This window comes from Passer domesticus, unplaced genomic scaffold (assembly GCF_036417665.1).
Source record: "Passer domesticus isolate bPasDom1 unplaced genomic scaffold, bPasDom1.hap1 HAP1_SCAFFOLD_37, whole genome shotgun sequence".
Classification (NCBI taxonomy): Eukaryota; Metazoa; Chordata; class Aves; order Passeriformes; family Passeridae; genus Passer; species Passer domesticus.
Genome location: NW_026990149.1, coordinates 3,157,980 through 3,181,243, shown reverse-complemented (window position 1 = coordinate 3,181,243; position 23,264 = coordinate 3,157,980). Strand labels below are relative to the sequence as shown.

The 23,264-nt window shown below is 52.3% G+C and overlaps 1 protein-coding gene and 1 pseudogene across 1 annotated transcript; one reads left to right on the top strand and one right to left on the bottom strand.

Moving 5' to 3' along the window:
* Positions 1–23,264, top strand: part of LOC135292576 (zinc finger protein 850-like) — a 159,458-nt pseudogene that overhangs the window by 22,341 nt on the left and 113,853 nt on the right.
* On the bottom strand, positions 231–7,242 carry LOC135292487 (hydrocephalus-inducing protein-like). Its single transcript, XM_064406689.1, has 6 exons — positions 6,986–7,242; positions 4,990–5,057; positions 2,612–2,844; positions 1,714–1,814; positions 333–468; positions 231–236 (listed from the first exon to the last, which is right to left on the bottom strand). Exons 1-6 carry the CDS (start codon positions 7,240–7,242, stop codon positions 231–233), a joined length of 801 nt encoding a protein of 266 aa, XP_064262759.1.

Below are 23,264 nucleotides of genomic sequence, written 5' to 3'. Positions count from 1 at the left end.
GGTAAAAGGCACAAACAAGATGCAAGAATTGTAGGCTTAGCATTCCCAGGGGATCCTGCCAGGAGACTGCCAGCACAGGCACTGCTGTCTGTGGATGCAGCAGCTTTCACAGCCCTCTAAGATCTCCCACAAGAAAACACCCTGAAGACTAGAACATCAACTGTTCCCTCAGCAGGTTAAACTGCATCCTCAAGTTTACATTCGGGTAGGATCCTGTTCTCAGCAGATCTTTAAGACTGAATAGAAACCAACAAGGTCACGTCCAAACCCTTTTTCCCCCTAATAAGCTCCTCAATAATATTTGAGACGGGGAGGTGGATGGGATGCCAAACCTGTTCAATAAGCCCGTAGCAGCCAGGCAGGTGGCTGGGATTCCTAATGATGAACTTCTTCTCATAGGGCACCTTCAGGAGGCACTCATCATACTGCAGCACGTGGGGGGACACTTGCAGCTTAGGAACAAGACATCTGGACAAAGAGATGAGCCCAGGGGAATCAGAGATACTGAGAGAATGGAGAACATTTACCCCCAAAGATTGTAAAACAGAGCATAACACATTGGTCACTGTCAAATGGGCATTGAACAGCCCTGCAGTGATAATTGCCTTCTACGTCTTCCCACTCCAACAGGGCTTGTCAAGGAGGGGCAAACCCTGAGAGGCAGCAGCCAGAGGCTGCCAAGTGCCCCAGGCAGAGCACTTTGTCCCACAGCTGCCTCAGCCCCTCCTTTCCCCAGGAAGGCTTGCAAGGACTCCTGTAACACTCCCAGTGACCCATGAGCTCTGGGGGAGCCTTCCCAACAAGGATCAGAGCTCACTAATGCTCAAGGAACACACAACTCCAGTGTCCCAGGAAAAATGACTCCCTTCTCTGCCATGGTGCTGTTGCCCTGCCTGGGAACTCAGCTGCTTGCCCCAGCCTTGGAGGGCACGAGACACCAGCTGCCCTCCAGAGTGGCTGATCAGCCCCTCCCAGGCCCTACAGCTCCCTGGCTCCTTCCCTCCACAGCTCCAGGCACTGACTGTCCCCAGCCCACCTGCTTGACAAAATGCCAGCCCAGGCACTGCCTGGATGGCTCTGCATGGGAGAAGGAACAGCCCCAGGGAACTGCATCCCTCCTGGCATTCCCCTGACACCCGCTGCAGCACAGCAGGATGGAATTCTGCTGCAGCAACAACCACTTTTGCTCTCAACCCTGAGAACATTCAAGCTCAGAGTGGGAAGCAGAGGGAAGGAGAAAATCTAGAGCTGAGCTGCCACATCAAGGGCTGCTTTCCCCTCCTGAGACCTTGCCCTCAACACTCTTGCTGGCAGCCATTTCCCCCCTGCCACGTGCCCTCATGAACAGAACCAGAGCCTGGCTCTCAGCAGGCTGCTTGCTGTGTCCCAAACCAGTGCACGGTGCTCGCACCCAGCACAACTCCACCTCTTGCAGCAAGAAGGAGAGGAGGCCCTGGGGAAATTTGTTCCACCTCAAGCACCAAAAGCCAGGCCAAGAAATTATCTCATTCCTGGTGCCTTCAGAAAAGGGCCCAGGACCCTGCTGGGCTGGGAGCAGGGCTGCTTTTCACCACAGGCTGCTGTCCAAGCTCTGCTCTTCTCATGCCCAGCTGGCACAACATGAGCTCATGAACCAGCACTTCTCCTTGGCAGCTGCAGCCAGCAAAGCCTGGGCAAGGCAGGGGCTGGGGGAGGCCAGGCAAGGGCTGGTACCTGGCTGTGATGACCAATGATGCCACTCCCTTGCCAAAACCCTCCAGATCCACCAGCATTTTCCTGTAGAACTCCATCACCAAGTTGGAACACAGGGTCACCTGGTGGAAGAGAAGAACAGGAAATTCTTCCTTACAAAAGCTCATTATCCACGTGTGATATCCTCCAGCCCTTGAGGGAAGATTTTGTCTTAATTCTGCTGCTGCTCCATGTGTAGAGCACAGTCTCAAAGCAACAAAAGCCTTCTGGCAATAGCAGATGTCTTAAACACACCTTGCTATCAGGGCATAGCTCAGCTACATTAAAACATTAGACTAAAGCTCTATGAACCACTGTATTCAAATTAAGGCCCAATTTCTCATCTGACTACAATGACATAAAAGCAGAAGAAATCTGACTTGAACACAATGAGTTCAGCTTTACAGCAGGAAGCTGAGGGCAAAGTGTGGCCCAGCAGGTGCTGGGCAGTTCATGGCTGCAGAGTTTTTTGTCCCCACTGGAGATTCCTGCAGTGAACACAAATCCTTCTGCTCCCCAGGAGAGGGGAAATCAGACCAAGAAGGAAAGCTAACTGCTTTCTACAATGACATCTATCTAACAGCCACCTTTTGCCCTCATCTTTGCTCTGCCCACTTGCAATCAAATAAATGGCTCTCAAGAACCCAAGAGTGACTTCTGGCCTTGACCATATGGTATGTGACCTCAGCATATGATTTTGGAAAGAAAACAGTGCTCCTTGAGGAACATCCCGAGTAAGGCAGCTAGCAGAGGCCTCAGAGCAGTGCAGATCTCTCACTCACACCATGCTCAAAGCTGGCAGCAGAGCTAAAGCCCTCCCACGCTCCAGTGCAGCTGCAGCCCTGGTGCTGAAGCGTCTCTGGCTGCACTCTGCCCATACCTGGATGTCCTGGTGTCCCTGGGGCAGGATGGTCCCTTGGCTGGGAGTGATGGTAAACTCCCGGGGCTCCACATACAAGTGAACGCCCTTCCTCCAGGCTGGGTCACTGTGGCAGCGGATCTGATCCACGCTGTCCACAGCCGGCTGCGTGCCATCGAACGACATGCGGAGCTGGAACGTCACGGGCACCGGGGAGCTGTTAGTGAGCCGGCAGCACTGGGTGTAGGGAAAGCCTAGGAAAGGACACCAACATCCATTGAGGCTCCCATTGTGGCATGACTCCTGCTGGGAATGGCCTGGCACAATGAAAGTGGTACTGGAGTTTAGCTCTGGATTATCTGAACTACAGCTCACCCAGAAGCTGCATGAGGAATGAATCGTCACTCAGTTCCCTTTGACACAGATTGCAGACTGCAGCCTTGAAAATGCCCACTCCTGGCCCTGCTGAACACTGCAAGCTTCTCTCTTGGTGATGGGGAGGAGCTGCCTCACCTGCCCCAAACCAGCACCAGTGATCTCCCAGTGATGAGTGTGCACCCAGACCGAGCATTTCCTCTGAGAATTCAAGCTGTCAAATTCCCTGTTCAGCCTGCCAACACTCCCACCCTTTTCAAGATAGATAAACAGTGAGTCAGCATTGAGAAGAAGCTACAGCAAAAGAGATGATGGAATCAGGAACTAGAACGTGAGGCAAAGCACCCCAATGCAGCTTCTCTCTGCAGGATCCTAAAGGCATCTCTTGGTTTGGGCCAAACAGACTGAGCACGAGACAGCTCAGAGCCCACTCAACTGGGGGCACACCCAAGCCTTGCTTGGAGATTGGCAATGAGGAACCAGGTCCCACCTCACCCAACAAACGGGGACATCACACCCATGCTGCTCACTGGGATTGCTGTCTGCAAGGCTTTACCCCACTGGAGCTCTGGGATTTGCTTTCCATGCTGGAAAGCCAGAGATGTAGCTACTCATGGTGGGGATGTCCTGCAGAGCCTGGAGAGCAGCCACAAGCTGCTCTGCAGTGGACATCTGGCTGGGCTGGCCAGCTCTTTGGGGAGGAGACTTCTCCCTGGGCCTGCTCACCAAGAGGCACTGGAACACAGATGGGGAGAAAAAACAACTGCAGCTGCAACCCAGAGTTTCTCTGTGCCCATCCCAGTGAGCACTGCCAGCTCCAGCAGTGACTCCAGCAGGGAGGCAAGAGAGGCACAACAAGGACAAACACAGATGGCAAAACCTCCAATGAGACTGAGCTCACCGCATGCAGACAACAGTCAACAGTTCCAAAGAAGCAAAGATACAACAGCTGCCTTCAGCTGAAGAGACCTTAGGAATGAAAGCAGATCCAGCAGGATCGATCTCCTGGTTCAGAAGCATAGTTCCATCTCTTGCCTTTCTTGTTTCATTTCTTCAAAAAGGCAACTTGACAAGTGCCTCCATGGTGATGCAGGGTGGGACAGAAGCAGCTCAGGAAAGGCAAGTAGTTTCCTTAAAAAGTCCATGACCTTCCTTGTTCTGGGTTCAGGCTTGGTAGTGAATGCTCCCCTTGGTCTGGGAAGGGGGATAGGGGTTTTGGGGGTTTTGGCCCTGGGGGTGGGCTTTTCCCTTGGGGGTTTTTGGCAGCCGTGGCGTGATGCCGTGGGCGCTGTGCAGTGGGAGCTGAGGCTGGGCAGGGAGCGGAGCTTCCCTTCCTCCCGCTCGGGGATGGGAGCTCGGCCGCGTGCTGCTGCGGGAGGTTGTGTGCTTGGCCCCGGCACTGCCCTGGCTGCAGCTCAGCCTGGCACCCACCCTGCCTGCCTTCCCCGCTGCTGCCTGCTGCTCTGAGCCACTGCCCACATCCCCCTGCCCTCTGTCCCTCTGCAAAAGGAGCATTTCCCTCCTTCCCTCCTTCCCTGCCGCTGCCGGCTGGCAGGGGATCACTGCCCTGCCAGAGCCCACAGCTCCTCCTGCTGGGATCCTCACTGCACCAAAGGACAAAAACGGGACTTGGCAGCTGGCAAACGTCTGCTCTTGTTCTCTGGGCTCTCCTGATATAGTCTAGGAAAGAACTGTTATTCCTTTTCCCACAGTTTTGCCAGGGAGCCCTGTCATTTCAAAGGTATCATCATTTGGAGGGAGGGGCGCATCTTTCCATTCCAGGAAGATTCCCACCTTCCTTGGCAGACATCTGTCTTTTCAAGCAGGACAGAGACACCAGAAAATCCTGACTTTCTATGCCTTGCTTCTGTTTGATCTGACAATGGCCAAATGCTCCCTGCGGCACCAGCAGCCCTGCAGTTCCCAGCCTGAAGAGGCTGCTGGGGCAGAGCAGGAGGGAGGGATGCTTTTCTCTCGGAAGGCACAGATCCCTCCCGCTGTGTCCCAGCCCAGGCAGCACTCACCAAAGGAGATGTCCCCGAAGTCGAGCTCAGGGAGGTCGAAGTGCAAACTCGGTCCAGTGACGCTGCCCCTGCATGGCGAGGACAGAGCAGGAAATGCCTTGGTTCAAGGAATTGCAAAGCTCCGGCTGTCGTGGCTCAGGGGCACAAACCTGGTGTCAGGGCACCGTGCCTTTCAAACCAGCACACACCATGTGCTCAGCACAGTGCCCCTGGGCACAGGAGGCAGCTAAAGCCAAGTGGCCAGCAGCCAACAGCCACTGATGGGCTCTGGGCACAGGGCAGGCAGGAAAAGCCCCCGGGATGCTGCTGGTCCCATGAAGGACCCTGAACACACAGCCAGACATGGCTCCGGGCCTCACTTTCCCCATCTGCAATGGGATGGACATCAAGGTGTCCCCACAAACTTCTGTAACCAGCCCTGCCAGACACAGGTTCCCTGCTTTGCTACTTCTTAGCTGGAACTGCTGTTCCCACGGAGGAGCTTTCTCAGCAGAGTTTGACCCACACCATCATTACAGACACAGTTCTGACACATGAACCCAGGGCAGCCCCAAACATCCTCTGAAAAGAGCAGCAACACTTCTACACAGGGCACAGATGAATCCTAGAGGAAAGGACCAGCTTGTCAGCAGTGCACCAGCTGGCACAGCCAAGAGCAACAGCTTCAACAACCAAACAAGGGGGTCCTGAATCTAGCACAGCACCTCACCTGTCCTTGAACTCAGCAGACACACTGCAAAAGTCACCAACACCCACTGAAAGCAGCACTTGAAGCTGCACAACACTCCCCAGTTGATTTCATGGCTGATGCCAATCCATGCCCACTCTGCCTTGTGGTTAAAAATCAAGGCCTAGTGACCTGTGCCTTCTGTTGGATTCACAGCACTGCCCCTGGCTCTGCTCCACACATCTCAACAAGAGACACCTGCCCTTGCTCAAGGAGAAAGCTGCTGATGCACAAACATCCCATCACCAGTTTAGGGGAGGGACAGAGGAGAATCAATTATTGGATGGTGGAAGGTTCCCTCTTGATCTCCAAAATAAAAAAGCAGCACTTTTCCTCCAAAAACAAAGCCAGCATCATTCTTTCTCCACTGGGGGCAGACCTACTCACTACTTTGTTCTTGCGAAGTAATAACTTCCTTGTTCTTTTTCATCCATCTCCCTTATCTTACTGCTATAATCCAGTGCAGATTGCTTTCATTTCTTCACTGCCTTGCCCCAGTGCCTCCCAAGAGCAGCAGCCTAGTTCCAAAGCTGCAGAGCAGCCAGCATCAGCTCTCCTGCTCCCACTGCATTATCCTAGCAGCACAAGGCTCAGGCTGGCAGGGACAGGGCCTCGTGCTGCTGTGGTGCTGAGCACTGAGCTCTGCCTCCCCTATCATCACCCCTTGTCCCTTGTGCTGGGCCAGGATGATCTCTTGCCATGGCACCAGCCCAGGGGATGATGCCCAAGTCCTTGGCACAGTTCGTGCTGCACAGTTCCCTGACTCCCACATCAGCCCTTGCCTGGCTGTGCACAGGAGGCACCAGAGCACTCTGGGCACAGCAGCTGGGAGCACAGCTTGTGCCCCACAGCATGGCCATGAGAGGTGAGGTGAGGCTGCTGCTGCCCATCTGGCATGGATTGTTGACAGAAGTTTTTACAAGCACTGCTGCTGCTGCAGAATGCCCCAGGCTGACCCATCTCCAAAGCCCTGGGGGCCTTGCTGGCTGTTCAGCTGGGACATCCCAGAGCAGCTGCTGCCCAAAGCTGATCCATCCCACTGCCTGCCATGGCCCAGGGCAGAGGGAGATCCCTGCAGGGAGGAGTCATTCCAGCTCCAGGTACCACACAGGACAGGAGGCATCCTCCCACTAAAGCAATGCCAGCATCAGAGCAGAGATGAAGACCTCAGCAAACACCTTTTCTCTCTGCTCCACCGCAACAGGAGGCAGGTGGGGCATGTCCCAGAGACAGCTCCAGATGTGCCCACCAAGCTCCCAGGGTCCTTACTTGATGGTCAGGATGGCAGGCGTAGGAGATCCAGCCACACTGAACCGGAATTCTTCCTCAAACCTCCCCAACACGGTGGCACTGAAGGAGATCTGGAGAGTCTGGCTCCCACGTGCTGCAATGATGCCCTCCTGAGGTGCCAACTTGAAGCCCAAGCCCACCTTTGTGGCTGAAGGGATGCAGCTGAAGGGAGCATCAAGAGCTCCTTGGTTGATCAGGTTCACCTGCAGCAGCAAGAAAGCAAAGTGGAAATCCATGTGGAATCTTCCCTTCTTGGGAGCTATTGTCTAAGGATGCAATGAACAGCCAGGAAAGGCAGAAGATGCTTTGTGCTGCTGAATGGCAGAAGTCAAAAGATACAAGAGGACAAGTTCTGCCTTTGGGTTTTCATGCAAAGCAGTGGCAGCTGCACAGAACTGCAATCACCCTGGGGTTATCCCATGGACACAGAGCAGTGCACCTCTGGGCAGCATCACCCTGCTAATGGAGACCTGGCCCTGAGAGCAACGTGGGGTGATTGCAGCTGCCTAGTGAATCAGCACTGAGCTGCTGCTGCCCCAGCCTGCACAGCTCCAACAGCACCATCCACTCATTCACCTTTTCCCACACCATGAAAACAAGACATTGGTAATGAGGCATCAGCATCAAAATGTACAGACAGCACCATCTTTTGGTGAGAAAACTCAGGGTGTCTTTCTCTTCCCCAGCCAAGCTTTTGAAAGTGTCTGCCCTGATGTAGTGCCTCATTTTCTACCTCTTTTCAGTTGCTCTCTTGTGGTTTTTTTGCAAGCTTAGCATTATTGTGGGGGAAGCAAAGAGGAAGAAAAATCCTTTTCTTAATTCCCAGGACCACTTTTCTCTTTCCAGAGCCAGAGATGCACCAAGGCTGAAGTGTGGGACTGCCAGCAAGGGACAGAACTCCCAAGGCTTTCCTGGGACTTCCAGGAATGAGCAGGAGACCCTGACTGGAAGCTGTTGGCAGTGGACTGAAGCTCAAAGGCAGCCAGTTGGTTCCAGCTGCTTCTGCAGAGCCCAGTCCAAAGGTGCCTTGTGTCTGGCACTGCCACAAAAGCCTCTGGACATGCAGCTTTTGCACCCAGTGCTGGTTTCACCTGCCAAGGGCTTGTTTTGCAGGAAGCCTCCCAGCTGATCCCTAAGGAAGGCTGCCCAAAAGCAGGGGCTGGGCCTTCATGAACAACAGACACACCTTTCTGACCCCCCAGATTGGACCAGCACATCAAATATTCCCTGCTCACAACTGCCCAGCTTGGCAGGAATTCCACAGCTCCACCAGGCTTGCTGCTGCCTCAGGAGCCATCAGCATCCATCCCCAGCCCTGCTGCTCACCTCACAGACATGGGGGGTGTTGACAAAAATGTCCCCAAGCTCCAGAGTGTCACAGCTGAGTTCAACCAAGGGTCCTTGGCCTTCCCCTCTGAGCTGCAGGGGCAGCCTGCTCTCACGGCCTGGGGAGAGATGTCCATTTCAGTACAAGCATTCCCTCTGTCACACTGTCTTTTCCAGGCTGCCTCAGCGCTAGTCCCTGACTCTGAGCTGGATGCTACCAGCTCCTGATGCTGCAGGAGAAGATATGGACCCTTCTCTTCCCTCAGCAGATATCCCTTGGGGCTGACTTCTAATTCCTAACCCATTCCTCGGGCTGGTTTCCAATGGGAGCCACCTGTTTGCTGAGTTTCAAACATCTCTGGGGTCCTGGAGAGGCAGGCCAAGGAGTAATGGGTAGAAATTGAAAGAAAGGAAATTTAGATTAGATATTAGGGATGACATTTTTTCCTGTGAGGGTGGTGAGACACTGGAGCTGTTTCCACAGACGGAGAGCTGCAAGGTGACAGCTCCCACACAGGGAGAGAAGCAGCTGCTGGCCAAGGCTGCTCCTTCTACCAACAGCCTGGGCTCAGTGGGGCTCAGCCACCTCTGCTCTGGTGCTGTCTGGCCAGTGGGAGCTGATCCAGGCTCAGGGAGCACATTTCTAACCCAGCTCCTGCCACCTGATGATGGATCCATGTCCAATGGAGCCATCCTGGAGGCCAGGGGCCTGCAGGGGCTTAGTGCTTGTTCACTAAAGCTGCTCTGCTCTGCAGCTCTCTGGCCTTTGAGGAAATGCTGGCAAAGGCATGGCATCAAAACCTCTCCCTGCACTGTCAGGGCTGTGCTGGGTTCAGGAACCCAGACACAGCACTCTGAGCCCTGGCCTTGCACGGGACATTCCCTGGGAGCTGCAGGGCCACTGGGGATGTGCCAGCACTGCCCTGCTGGCCAGGGACTCTTCTCAGCACTGCCAGGGCAGCCCAGTGGGCTCAGGCTTGCACCATGGCTGCACTGAGGGGGAGAGAAGCAGGGCACAGGAGCTGCACCTGAGATGCTGCAGTAAGCCACACTTCCATACTCCAGAGCTGCCAGGGGTTTGAAGGTCACCTGGATTTCAGCCGAACAATTCGGCCCGATTTCTCCCTCCTGCAACACAAAGAGACAGCAAAACATTTCTCTTCCAACTTCACATTTCCTGTTTCCAACCACAGTCCTGTCAGCCTTTGTTTAGAGCATCAAATGGTGAACAACACAAGGAGCCCAAGGAAACCCTCCAAAGGCAGCTCAACACAGTGCTGGAAGCTCTCAATGCTCAGCTGATCAGCTCCCACTCTCCACAAGATTCCTACTGCTCTGACACAAGCTCTTGCTCACATCATGCTGCTGTCAGCTGCACTGGGATGCAACTGCCCCTGTGCACTGCTGCCTCTTGGCCTTAGATGGGCCATAGCAGTAACCAAGAAGAGAACATGAGCCCCTTCCTTGAAACACAAACATTAGTCAAGCTGTTTTGAAAGAAAGCAGAGGTTGGGATTATTCTGGGCTTTACTCCAAGGGGAGAAGGGATTTTGCATTGTGCAGACACCAGGCATTCATCATCTCTCACAATGCCAGTGCTCAGAATCAGGGCTCTGGCTGATGGCAGCACGTGGCAGTTGGCTTGCAGAAACAGAAAAGGAAAAGGTTTTCTGTCCCTGTGTGCAGGAGAACTCAAAAGGCCCAGTGAAACCTTCCAGCCTTGTGTCCAGGCTCACAGATGACACTGGAAGGCAGACTCAGAAATAGTGCAAGGCGTGGTTACAGGAGGCCATTGGCATTTCTGGGATTAACCTTGGGCTGAGTTTGGCCTCCTTTTCCCAGCCAACCATTGCCAGCTTCAGGTCAGTGTGTGAGCTGGCAGTGCTGCAACAGCCTCTGCTGAGCCCCACATGTGGGGGCAGCCCCTCCCTACAAGAACTGCTCCCTGTGACACTGCAAGGACACACACGGAGTGCCCTGAGCTCCAGCCCTGGCAGCAGAGCTGGGCTTTGTCAGGCTCCCAGCCCTGCCTTGACCCTCCAGGGCAGAAATGCTTTTAGCACTTCAGCGTTTTTAGGTGAGCTCTGCAGCTGCACCACAAACTCCATGTCCTCCCTCCCAGCATGTGGGGCCAGCTGAGGATCTGCCAAGTGACCACAGCCAGGGTTGGAGTGGGTGGGAGGAGAAAGAGGGAGAGGAGGAGGAGGAGGAGGAGGAAGAGGAGGAAAATGAGGTTCTCAGCTATCACTTACCATTGGCTCAATGAAAAAAAAGTCATCAGAGAACATGGGGTCTGGGTGCACCTTTGCCATCTCCCCTGGGGCTCTCAGGAGGGCAGCACGATCCTCACAAGAGCCCTTCTCCTTCCCTGTTTCTTTCTCCTCCATTAATTTTTCCTGCTGCAGCTCTCTCTGTGACTGCCGAATAAGACACTGCCTGCAGCCAGAGGAGAGACAAAGCCAGCAGCTCGTTTAATGAGCCACAGATTTGCAGAGAGAAGTGGGAGTGCAGGAGAGCAAAGCACCTGGGGAGGAGCAGCAGTGTGACAGATGAGCAATGCCACGACTGACTCTCACCATTAACAGACCAATACCATGTTTATAGGTTAAGGAAAGGTTTTTTACCCCCTGAGTTGTTATCAAGGGACAGCCGGGGTTGGGGTATTTGGGAGGGTCGGCTTGTCACCATGGTGGCATCTGACCTCCAATCAAGATTGGAGGAAGTAAACTCCACCACAGGACAGCGAAGAAGGGGTCGATGGTCAGAATTTTGGGAGAGGCTAAAGGGTTAAAAGGCAAAACCTCCATTGTGTGGGCGAGCACAGGGTGGGGCAAATCCTTTGCTCCCAGAGCTGTAACATCTTCTCTATCCAGTCTCCGGTTGTATTTTTGATAAGGTTTAATCAACCTTTCTAAACTTAGGAAAAGTGAGTGGCTGTTTGTCACAAGCAGCCGCTCCCCAGCAAGGGCTGACCCCAAGCCCTGGGGGTCCCAGAGGGATCACAGGATAACTTGCTGTTCACTGGCGCAGCAGGTAGTTTTACTCCACACCTGCAGGCTCAGGAGGGCTTTCCAAAGCCAGAATCCCTCAAGGGAACCTCCTGGCTCAAAGCCTCTGCCAAAACTGAGGGACAATCCACCAGCCTCTTCAAGTGGCTTTTCCTCCCACTGAGCTGCTGGGGGAGGCAGATAAAGATTATGGAGCAGGACTTCCCTGGGGAGGGGAGACAGAGCTGGGTTGCAGCTCCATGTTACCAGCACTGTGAAAAATGCCTATTATATTATTGGCTTTTTGCAAATATTAAACTGATTACTATATGTGTGATGTTGGAAAGTGATGTTGTATGAATCCTTTTTTACAGTGCTGTACTAATCTTTTTAAGTAGTGTGGTGCATATAGTTTTAGGCTACAGAAACTATGTGGTGTAAGATCCTTTTTCTAACTAGTTCAAGGAGAGATAAGAGCAACAAGACACCCAAAATCCCAAGAGAAGAATTATTGCCTCCTCACTGGGGAGAACCAGACATCAAGGCACCAAGATGACTGATGTACAAGATGAGGGAAGAAGTTGACAATAAACAGAAAACACCCTTTGTTTGAAAAGAATGTTTGCATCATGTATGAGATAGATGAATATGCAACAAGCTATTGCTTTTAAGGGTTAATCCTTTGTTAGCAAAACTTGTTCTGTGGCAGAGCAGAGCACCCAGATGTCTGTAATTCTTTGCTTTTTTATTGTCCCTTTATTGTCCTAACTCTGACTGTCCAAATTGTTACTACTCTAATTTTTATTACTATCTTTATAACTATTTCATTACTATTAAACATTTAAAAAAATTAAGACAAGTGATTGCTGTTTTTCACAAACATCACTTTGTTTCGTTCATTTTGGACCTGCCCTGTTCCCTCCTCTGTCTTTCACAAGAGCATCCCAGAGCACTTCCAAAGGAAATTGATGAATTCAGGCACCAAATCCCTTCAGTGACATTCAAGGTTCTATATGCATGAAAACAGAGGCTCTGAGAGGGGAAGGGACTTTGTTGTGGAGGAGGGAGACAGCAAACTCTTGGAGAGACCTTTTCATCATCCAGAGCTTTTTGGCTCCCATCCCAGTGCATGGTTCTAGAATGTCCTGAGAGGGAAAGGATCCTGCGCGATCTCCTCTCCTCAAAAAGTCCTCTCTGCTCTGAGACCTCAAAAGCTGCTCTGACAGCAGGACAGTGGCCTTGGAGCTACAACCATGCCTAAGACTGGAAGGAAGGAAGAGCAAAATGTCCTGGTGGCAGTCTAGGACACAAACTGGCACAAAACCAGATGCAATTACAAAAGAACCCCCCCCAAAACCAAAACCAGGTTGAAGTTTACTTTGGGGAAACCTAGCTGCTTCTCAGGGGAAAGTGGATCCCCTGGGGTCCAGGCTGAGGCAGGAAAGTGGGAAAAAATGGAAATAAACAGCCCAGGGAAGTAGCCAGAGAAGGTCCTGGCATTTCTTTTGAACACCCAGAGCTTGTATGGAAGTCAGACACTGAGCAAGGAGATCGAGAACAGTGGGAAACCAAGAAGACCAGGACACTAAAGGACCCTCTCACCAGCCATTCAGGTGGGCAAGGGTTGATCTCCTGGGCCTTTGCAGGCAATTTAAAATGGCTCTGGGGAGTGTAAGTGATCTGGCCCACAGCAAACAGAGGCTTGCCATGGCACTTTTGGCCCAGCACTTTTGGCACAGCATTTTTCAGTTTTTGCGAGGCACTTGGCACAAACAGGCTGAGCAGAAAGGGTGCAGCCACCCATCCTCCTTGTGTAGTGGGTTGGGTCTTTTTGCTGGTTGTGAGGTGCTTGCCTTTTTTTTTTCTTCTTTCTTTCTTCCTTCTGCTTTCCCCCCCACCTCCCCAGCTATGGTTTACAAATGATGAAAAGCCATTGCTGCTGCTGCTGCTGCCAGCAGGAGTGTAGGAACTCAAAGAGAACCCCCCAGGAAGGACGCAGCTGTCCAGGCCTCTGGCTGCAGGGAGGGTCTGAGCCTGGTGTTAATATCAGAGGACAGGGCAAAAGGAAGAAGTGGAAAGGCTGAGGAGCCTTAGGGAGAGTGAAACAGAAAGAAACTGTTGTGGAGTTACACCTGTCCAACCCTGAGAGAAGCTCAGCAGGAGTCACAGGAGCCCTGCCCTTCTTGGGATCAGGCAGAAGGAGGAGACCTAGGAGACACTGGGGAATGGAAGTGGGCCTCTACTGGGCAGGTAATAAATCCCATCCTGACCCCCATCACCTACCCAGGTGCCCTGACAGGACAGGTATGAGGCCCGGGCTCCAGAGGCTCAGGCAGATGACACTAAAGAAAAAAATTCAGTCTGGAGAGTCTCCCAGTTGCACTTGGTCTGTCAGACAGAGCACAGCCTCGAGTACTGAGAAGAAAAGAAGGGTAGTGGCAGTAGGTGACTCCCTTCTAAGGGGAGCTGAGGGCCCTGTCTATTGACTGGATCCATTCCACAGGGCAGTCTGCTGCCTCCCTGCCTCCAGGTACTGGATATCACCAGGAAATTCCCTAATGGCTAAATGAACTTCATCTGTTCACCTTCATCTCTCTGGGCTACAGTCACGGGGAAATAATAGAGGTCTCAATATTTGGTGAAACGAGGAGGGGCATCAACAAAACTTCCACTCTGGCCTTCTGGAGGGCAGATTCGGCCTGTTGAAGAGGCTGATTTGGAGAGTACCCTGGGAAACAGCCCTTAAAAACAAAGGGCTCCACGAAGGATGGACATGCTTCAAGAAAGAAGTCTGGAAGGCACAGGAACAGACTGCCCCTGTGTGCTGAAAGACAAGCTGACAGGGAAGACAACCAGCCTGGATGGGCAAGGAGCCTTTGAAGGAACTAAGGGAAAACAAGAGGGTGTATCACCTTTGGAAAGAGGGTGAACTGTTTAAGGATGTGGCCAGGTCATGAAGGAAGAAGATGAGAGAGGCAAAAGGCCAATCAGAACCTGAGGAAATCCAGTCATCACAATCAACCTTTCCTTCCCAAAATGCCATCCATGCTTGGAGTATAAATGGAACTGGAATGCTGAGTCCTGAGCTCCCAAAGCCCAGGGACACACACCCTGGTGCCAGGGATGGTTTACTTGGCCTAAACCATTCAAAAGCACCAATACCCCCCTGAGGCCACACGTTCCTTTCAGTCTTGGGCCATGTATCTCACTGAAATGCATCTTTCAAACCAACCTCCTCTTCTCTTCATCCTCTTCTTCCTCACTAGGAAAAGCCTTCCACTGGAAGTGGGCTGTGATGTTACTCCTGTTTTGGATGAACACAGTTCTGTGGCTTGACTTGGTGATCAAAGTCTTGTCCATCTCCACAGAACTTGTGCTCAACCCAACGTTGACATCCACAGCTTCTCCTTTGAGGTGTGTGTGGATTCTTTCTTCACCTGGAACAAAGCAAAGGGGAGTCTTTGCTCAGCTCACTGGCTGATGGAAGCACAAGGAACGCAGCAAACCACAGGTCACAGAGGAAAGTGTGCCAGTTTTTAGCTGAATGAGCAGTTCTGTGGATCAGTCCATGGATCACATCCTGACAGCTCTGGGTGTAGAGCGTGGGGATGTCCTGGGCAGCTCCTTCAACACCTTATTTCTGAGTGTGTTTGTAGAGCTGTGGCCCCAGGGTGACAGTGTGTACAGTGGGGTTGGTCCATGTGCTCTGGTGACCCACTCAGATCACTGGGATTTCTGCACCAAAGTCCTTCAGGTGACGCTGAGGAGCCCTGCTCAGTCCTGCCTTGCCCAGGGCCTCCCCGGGCATCCCACCAGACTTCTGTCTCTCCTGATCCCTTGCATCCCTTGCTGCTGACCAGCAAATATGCCTGGGGGCAGGTGGGCAGCAAAAGGAGGCCCAGAGGAACAAGTGAAGTGACAGCCCACAGCAGGAGGGGACATAGGCAAGGAAACACAACCAGCCTGGCTCTGCAATAGGACAAACCACTACAAAATGAACACCAGGAAAATCATCATCATCATCATCATCTCCCTGTCCAAACCCACAGCCACATCAGCCTTGAAATATTTTATATTGTTCTGATGTCAAAAACCAAGAGCAGCATTTCCAATTTAATAAAAAGGGAACAAAGGAAAGATTACTAAGTACAGATCTGTTTCTGCATTGAGACTGGATGGGTTCCTCAGCCTAGAAATCAAATGGGAGAGAGATGTGAGAGCTTTGCAACAGCATGAACAGCCTGGGAAATGGGGACAGGGAAAAATTTGTTTTGATTTGTCACAAAAAAGGAACTTGAGGCCTTGAAAATGTTGTTAAACAGTAACTACATTATATGTGTAAGGGCCACATAGAAAAGGGTCTGTGACAAGCCAGTGCAGAAGCAGCATATGGGACAGAGGTGTGCTAGAAATCCATTGCATTGCAGAGAATCTGATGGAGAGCTCACCTACAGCACTACCCAGGAATAAAAGAAACCTTCACCCAGGCACAGCCACATGGCAGTGGAGAATCAGGGATCCTCTTTCCTCCACTCAGCAACTCCCAGCAAAACAGGAGTCCAAAATCTTAGCCTGTTAGAGGGGATGCACTTTCTCAAGCCCCCAAACAGCAAGGAGTTCTCCGTTTGCTTTGGGGTGAAGCTGAGCAGGGGAGGCACCTCTGGAGGGAATGGAGGGGATGGGACAGCAGGGAGCCGTGGTGCAGAGCTGTCCTGTGGCCGGGCAGGCCCAGCACTCACCTGTGCTGCAGCACACTGCCAGGCACCCGCAATGGTCACCGGCCGTCAGCGCGTGGAATCCCACTGTCACCTGCACGGTGTCACCAGCGCCCAGAGCTCCTGCGGCCGGAGCCACGGAGAAAGGACTGCAACACAAAGAGAGCCATCAGGGCTGGCCACAGCTGGCCAGCAGATTCCTTCTGCACTGCAGCTCACTGCAGCTCCCCTGGGCAAGCAGGGAGCAAACCAAGCACAGCCAGCAGAAGACAGCCAGGACAGACTCATCCTCTTAGATCTGTGCTTTCCATTAATCACTACTGCACCCAACAGGCAGAAAAGTTAAAGCATGGAGAGGGTTTGAATAGGTTGTTTCCTTCTGCTTTTTAACTAGGTCCATTTGTATGATCTTTTGGCAAACATTTAACGCAAACCAAGACAAAAAACCAGCAGAAACACAGCAACTTCAGAGTATTCAAAAAGAAATCTCACTGAAAGGGGGTACAACCTTACTCGAGAGATTTAAATCATCTGGTATGAAATTTTAAACTGGCTTTCAAAGGGTCATCATGGAACACAAGAGGTGACTGATGCCCTCAGCTGACAAGGGAAAGCAGATCAGCTTCAGGAACAGGAGCTGCACGGGCTGCCTGCAGCACAGCTCATGTTGGGCATCTGATGCAGGGACCCCTGCAAAGCCACGTGCCTGTGGCCTCCCAGAGAATGGCTCTGTTTGGCTGACAGTGCTGAGAAAGCATTTCAGGAGCTGCTTGTGCTCAGCAGGGTGCAAGCCAGCTGCCAACATATTCCAGCAGCCTCCAGGAAAGCTGGGACAGAGAAAGCTCAAAGGCTGCATCCTGCTAAGAACACTGAAGGCAAGAGCAGCTGCCATCCATCCTGCTCCCTTCCAGCCAGGGCTGCAGGGCAGCAGCTCTGATGCTCTGCTTCCTTTTGCTGCCATTTCCCAACGCTGCTATCACCCAGAGGTGATATCCTTTGCACAAGAACAGATGGGCTGCCTCACCTCTGGGTGCTCAGCTGGAAACGAGCTTCCAGGTTCCCAGTGTTGCGGAGCAGCAGAGTCTTCTGGGTGCTGCTCTTGACTGGACACCTGGAGAAGTCCAGCTGCTCAGGGAAGTCCAGGACAGCTCGGGCAGCAATGGCCCGAATTGGCACCACGATCCTTTCACTGGTAGTCATGCAGATGAGCTGGTGGGAATAATCCTGCAGGAAAAGAAACTGCCTCAGCACAGGGCATTTAGTGCCATCCCCATGGCAGGAAAAAAAAATGGACTCCCTTCAAGGGCATCAATTTAGCTATTCCACCCCAAAATAAACACTAAGCTCTACTAATATGCCACATTTTAAAGGCACCAGGGCACTTTGCAAAACCTATCTCTGTGGCATTAAGATCTTGTGTCACTTGGGTCATACAAAGAACTGCCCTAGGCCACCATAAGTTTTACTCTACATTTTAATGATGTTAAAGAATTCCTACGTTCCTTCTAAGGAACATGGAGCTAGGGAACACAGGACATTCCTCTTTAGGTTTCTATATTCCCACTGTCTGAGAATAGGACAAAATGTTCAACTGACTGGAAGCAGCAAAAGGAAGATGAGAAAACAGCTGGACCCAAAGAGCTCCTGCACCTCTGGCCTGGTGCAGAAACATCAGCTGCCTCAGAACTCCCCTCCAACTTTGCCTCTCCAAGCAAGTCAGCAGAAGAACAGTGCTAAGAGGCAGCAGGATGCTGTTGGAAAGAGCCTCTCTTGGCTTCCCTGCAAGGCTTCCTCCCTTCCATGCCACAGCCTAAACCCTTCTGGATGAACAAGCCTGCAGATGCCAGCACTGAGATCAGACTTGCCAGGGCCTCAGCACTGCTGTTCAAACCTCCAGGCAAAAGCACCTTTGGCACGCAATGGGTGCCAGCTGACAGAGCAAGCACAGGCACAGGCATGAAGACAGAGGCACAGCAGTGTCACTGCCACGGGCTCTGGGCTCACAGCTCTGCCTGCAGCTTGCACCTGCCCTACACCAGCTCCTGCAGGCAGCTGTCCAAGTCCCTGCAGCTCAGCAACCTCCTGCTGGCCAAGGGCACCCAGAGCCCAGGGTGCCTGTGCCAGGCCGGGCTCATGGGTACAGCACATCCTCTGCCCTGGCCCTGCAGCTGCACCATGCCCACTTGTGCTCTGGCACAGCACAGCTGCAAGGCTGCAGAGCAGAGGCTGGGAAAAAGCACCGTCCTTGCTCCAGCCCAGGGGGAGGCAGGGAAGCTCTTGCCAGGCAGGAAGGAGGAAAGCTCTCAGACCTCTTTGTTCCTCTAGTGTTTTCCATCATCATGAAACCTTCCACTGTACCTAGAGATGGCCCAACATCTATCAACAGCCCTCTGTCATTTTCATCCTGTTCCCTGGGCATCTTCCCTTGGCAATGCTCAGGGATGTGCAGGGAGGGGAAGCAGAGCCTGTCAGGCCTGGCTGCAGTGCCTGGCAGCCCGTGCCAAGCTGGGACTGGCTGCAGGCTGCCTGCCCACGGCCTGGAGCCAAGCTCCCAGCATGGAATGGGCTGCACCCAGAGTGCAGGGAAAACAATGGCTTTGCAGAGAATTCTGTGCTTGGGCTCCTCCAGGCTCACCTTGTTCTCCTCGGGGCTGAAGCGGATGTGCACAGCGGCAGAGGCGCCTGCTGGCACCATGTGGTACACACCCCTGGGGCTCGCCAGCTGGAAATAAGGGCAGCTCTCCATGCACACCTTCACCAGCCGAGGAATCTGCAGCAAAGACATCAAATGATGATTTCGCCCCTTGTGCACACAGGACGACAGGAGACCTGTCCCTGCCCTGCTGACATCCCTCCTTGACCCCTTTTCCAAAGCATTTGCAGCTCTGCAGGTACAGGCACATCATTCACAAGGGTCAACTGGAATCCCTTCTCTCTGGCTCCAGCATTTTGGCCAGGGCCATTGGGGCAGTGCCTGGTGGCAAGGAAGGGCCAAGCAGGTCAGCACCAGCAGGATGGAGACAGAGCACCTGACCGACCACATCAAGTCATCTGCACCATCAGTGCGTGTCCAAAATCAGGGCACAATTCCCAGCACAGGAAGATTTCCACCATCTTGCAGAGCCAGCTGCTGAGACATTTTCTTCTGCATGTGTTGCAGCAGATAACTTGCTTTGCTGGACACTCGGGCAATGACAGCACTCTCCTCTTCCAGCACAGGGTTAAAGCTCCAGGTGCCAGCACTCACCTTGTCCTTATTCGTCACAGACAGCACCATTTCAGAGACCTCCCGAGCCATGAAGTTCTCAAACACCATCTCTGGTGGGGAAACCTGAAACAAGCTCTGTTTCGGGGCAGCTGACGGCAGCTGGAGAGGCTAGAGAGAGCAGGGACAGCTTCAGCTGCTGGGAGGAAGGTTCATGAAGGACAATCTTACACTGATCCCCAGTGAAGTGCAGACTCTGGGGGAGCACATCTGCCCAGGACACACTGGGCAAACAGTGGCTCACCCACCTGTGCTCTGAGCTGATCAAGAACTGCTTGATCAGCTTCCAGCAGGCTCAAGCCAAGCTGCTCTTTTGATTTCTCCACCTTTCTTTCTCCACAAGGCCCCTCTCCAGGGCAATCCTGAACCACTTTTTTCCATGTCCCTTGCTGCCAGTTTCCTGCTCAACAGCCCACCTGGCTCACCTGCCCCTTTGGACTGTGCTTTCTACTGAGCCAGTCCTGTCACAAAAGCAACTTGAAACACACCTCTAAGCAGGCACTGATCCACAGAAAGCACATCCATTCCCCTCTGCCCAGGGCCAGTCCCCTGCACATCTGGCAGCCTGCAAAATCTAACACCCCGTCAGGGTCCAACACATTGTTCCAACCCAAAGCAGGAATGCAATTGGTTTTGTTAAATCTGTAGGAATTCCTGCAGGTCCTCAGCCTTCCAAGGCCAACGCTGCCACTGTGGAGGGAATCCTGTGACCCCGAGCATTTGATGGTGACCACACCAAAGCAAGAGGTGGCTCCTTCAGCAGGGGAATGGCACATGGCAATGCTGTGCCTTTGTGTCCCCAGCCTTCCCCCATTGTTTTAGCAATGGCAACCACACTCCAGCACAGCCCAGCAGCTGCAGCAGAGGTTGTTTGTGTTGCCTCAGTGCACATCAGGACTCCCAGTCCACCACTGCCAGCAGCTTGCAATGACAACAGCACCTGGACACTGAGGTGTTTTGCTGGAGGCAAGCCTGTCACAAGCACACACCCTCTTCAAACTTGCCATCAAACAGAAAGGAAAAGAGCAGGAAAAGGCTACCTTTGGACCAGTCTTGCTCAGGTCTATCCATGGGCCAATTCTGGGCAGAATACTCCCCCCAGTGCTGGCCTCCTTCTGCGTGCTGACAAACTTCTCCTGCTGGAACTTAGAAGGAAGCAGCTGGAAGGCAAAACAAATCCAAAAAAAAAAAAAACCAAAAAAAAACATATCAGCAAGAAGCTCAGAGATGTGCTTGTTCAGAAAGGCACTTCTTGAGCAAGTGGCACTGGCAAATAATTTGTGATCACAGCCACTAGGATAGTTCTGGAAGCCCTGGAAGTTACTTGCTGAAATGCATAGCAAGAATAAATTAATAATACAGGGTGCAATACACATACTCCAACAACATGGCTGTGGCCCATTAGTCTCTGTGTGATCTGATCTGACATGTTTGTGGATTTCTGCTCTTTGGCCATTTCTTTCCTCTTATGTTTCATAGGATTGAGGCAGTGACCTTTACAGAGAGTGGGAAGGAGCTCTCAGAACTGCCCCAACTCCATCCCTGCACAACACTCAGAACTCACAGCCAGGAGACAGCACTGCTGGCTGAGTCCAAGAGAAGCAAGAAAGAAAAGCTGGACCAAGAGGGAGGTGCACAGGAATGTGTCCAAGTTTTAGCTCTCTCTGTTAATGAGCATTTGTTTTCTCTGTCTGGGCTGACAGAGCCCTCCAGAGAAGAAAACACAGGGATCTCCTTGGCAGAGCCTCAGCACTGGGGCATCTTCAGCCAAGTGAGCTCCAGACAGCAAGGCACCTTGGTGGCCCTGACTGCAGTGCTGCCTGCAGGGCTGGAGCTGTGCCCACCCAGGAGCTGAGAGAGAACTGCTGCTTTGGGAGCTCTTCTGGCTGGGACCAGCCGTGGCTCTCAAGGCTTTGGGCACAGTTTGAGCTCTCCCCCCACATGCCCAGGTGCCCAAGGGCAGGTTGGTCACAGCAGCACAGGGCAGTGCCCAGCCTGACAGAAGGAATTCCTGTGGCAAAGGGCAGGCACAGAAGCACATGCTGAGGGCTTCAGCTGCACATTGGTTTCACTTGGCTCCCGTGGCACAGCCAGGCAAGGCGCTGGGCTGTCCCTGAAACATCACACAGTGTTCCCTACTGCACCAGGACAGCCCCCACCAACAGCAGCACGGCACAAAGAGCTGGGCAGGGGCTCTGCAGCTTCCCAGCGCTGCTGGACAACAGGGGCAGGGACACCAGGGACACCAGGGCACTTGCCAGCCTGAGCACAGCCCCAGTGGCTACTCACAGTGTTAGGCTGCAGTCTTTCCCTCAGCAAAAGACGAGGTGTTGGTGTCTTTTTTGGGAATCCAGAAGCCATTCTGAAGGGAGGATGTCACAGAGGAACAACAAGGCCTCAGCAAAACTGGAAGGAGCAACAATGGAACTCTGAAAATCCAGAACCCAATTCATGGCAGACTCAAGGCATATATGCTGCTAAACATTTTATATCATTTGAAAGTAGCTAAGTGCTTGTTTGGCATAAGTAGCTAGTATTGTTAGGCCTCTAGCTGGACTTTATTTGGACTAGATGGCTCCCTTGTGCAATTCAAAAATGGATCTTGCTGAAACCTGGAGCTAAAAAGCTGAACATTAATAATGCTTAGAGCAGACAAAGCTGTAGCTTAAATATTACTTAAAATCAGCTTGAGTGGGCCTCCTCTTCTTTAGGCTAAACACCCCCTGCTCTCTCAGCTGCTCCTCACTGGACTTGGGAGAGACTGCAATGTTATGGTTCATGGCTTAAATATTGCTATAAAGGACGTTTTGCCCACTGTGACAAAACTCTATAAAGAAGCTGAGAGCACCCAAGCCCACCCTTCCCTGAAAATGCCTCCTGACTGGAACTTGGGACTGCGAGTTCAGCCCCACAAGGGAACTTGAGACAAGATAAAGGTGACACTATTGTCCCATTAGCTCAGGTCTCCAGAGAAGTGAACAAGGCCAAGGGAGAAAAATAGATCCACAACAAAGCCAAAGCCAGCAGCTGTCCTGAAAATCAGTTCTATCTGCCTTCAGGCTGGGCAAGTCATAGTCACAGACTCCTCTGCTGAGGCCAGGTTTGCACACAAACCTCCCATCAACAGAGGCTCAGGAGGGAATTTTGGGACTGTGGTGCAACCTCTGGTAAGGGCCAGTGGACACCCATCCTCCCTCACACAAACTGGCTCAGCTCTAAAACCCCCCACCCCCAGAAGGCCACATCCAGGGGACATTCCCATCACAGACGCTGCAGGGGGTGTCATAGTCCATCAAAGACCCCCAAAGTGCCCCCAGAGCCATTCCTGAGCCCTTGCACCAGATGATTTTGCAGGGCATGCAAAGTAACACAACAGATCTGAAAATCCACAACCCAATTCATGGCAGACTCAAAGGATATACTGGTGCTGAAGATTTTATATTACTTGAAAGTAGCAATAGACAGTCAAACTTGCCCCACCCCAGGGAGGTACCTGGGAGGTCCCACCTTGCCCAAATCTGCATTAATCCATTGGAATCTTACATTTTGCAATACCTCACCACAGAGAAGACCAGAAGAGGATTTTATGGTATGCCAATGGGATCCATGGAATGGTGATATTTTTTACTTCATCTGTCTCTGTCATTCTCTTTCTTCCCCCTCTTCCCAACCCCATCTCCACCCCCTTCACCCCACCCCCCGCCTTTTTCTATTCCCTTCTCTCTCTTCCTCACATTTACTGTTCCATAAAATCCAGACTACTGACTTTGGCAAATTGCCTCATTTGCACCTCAATTCAGAGGCCTCTCCCTAATAATTTTAATAACCAGATGATAACAACCCATGGAAACTTGAACAGAACTCATTCACCTTGAAGCAGTTTAAGCAATCACTATAGGGAAAAAAAAGTATAGATGAGTACATTTAGAAAATGTTGCATTTCTTCAGTGCAAAAAAAAAGCACA

What these genes read in the sequence shown, in the direction of transcription:
- LOC135292487 (XM_064406689.1), bottom strand. Translation starts at nt 7,242, where the DNA reads ATGGATTTCCACTTTGCTTTCTTGCTGCTGCAGGTGAACCTGATCAAC. An exon ending in CTTCGGGGACATCTCCTTTG is followed by an intron (nt 2,845 to 4,989) that starts GTGAGTGCTGCC and finishes GTCCTTTCCTAG; the next exon opens with GCTTTCCCTACACCCAGTGC. An exon ending in TCATTGGTCATCACAGCCAG is followed by an intron (nt 469 to 1,713) that starts GTACCAGCCCTT and finishes CTCTTTGTCCAG; the next exon opens with ATGTCTTGTTCCTAAGCTGC.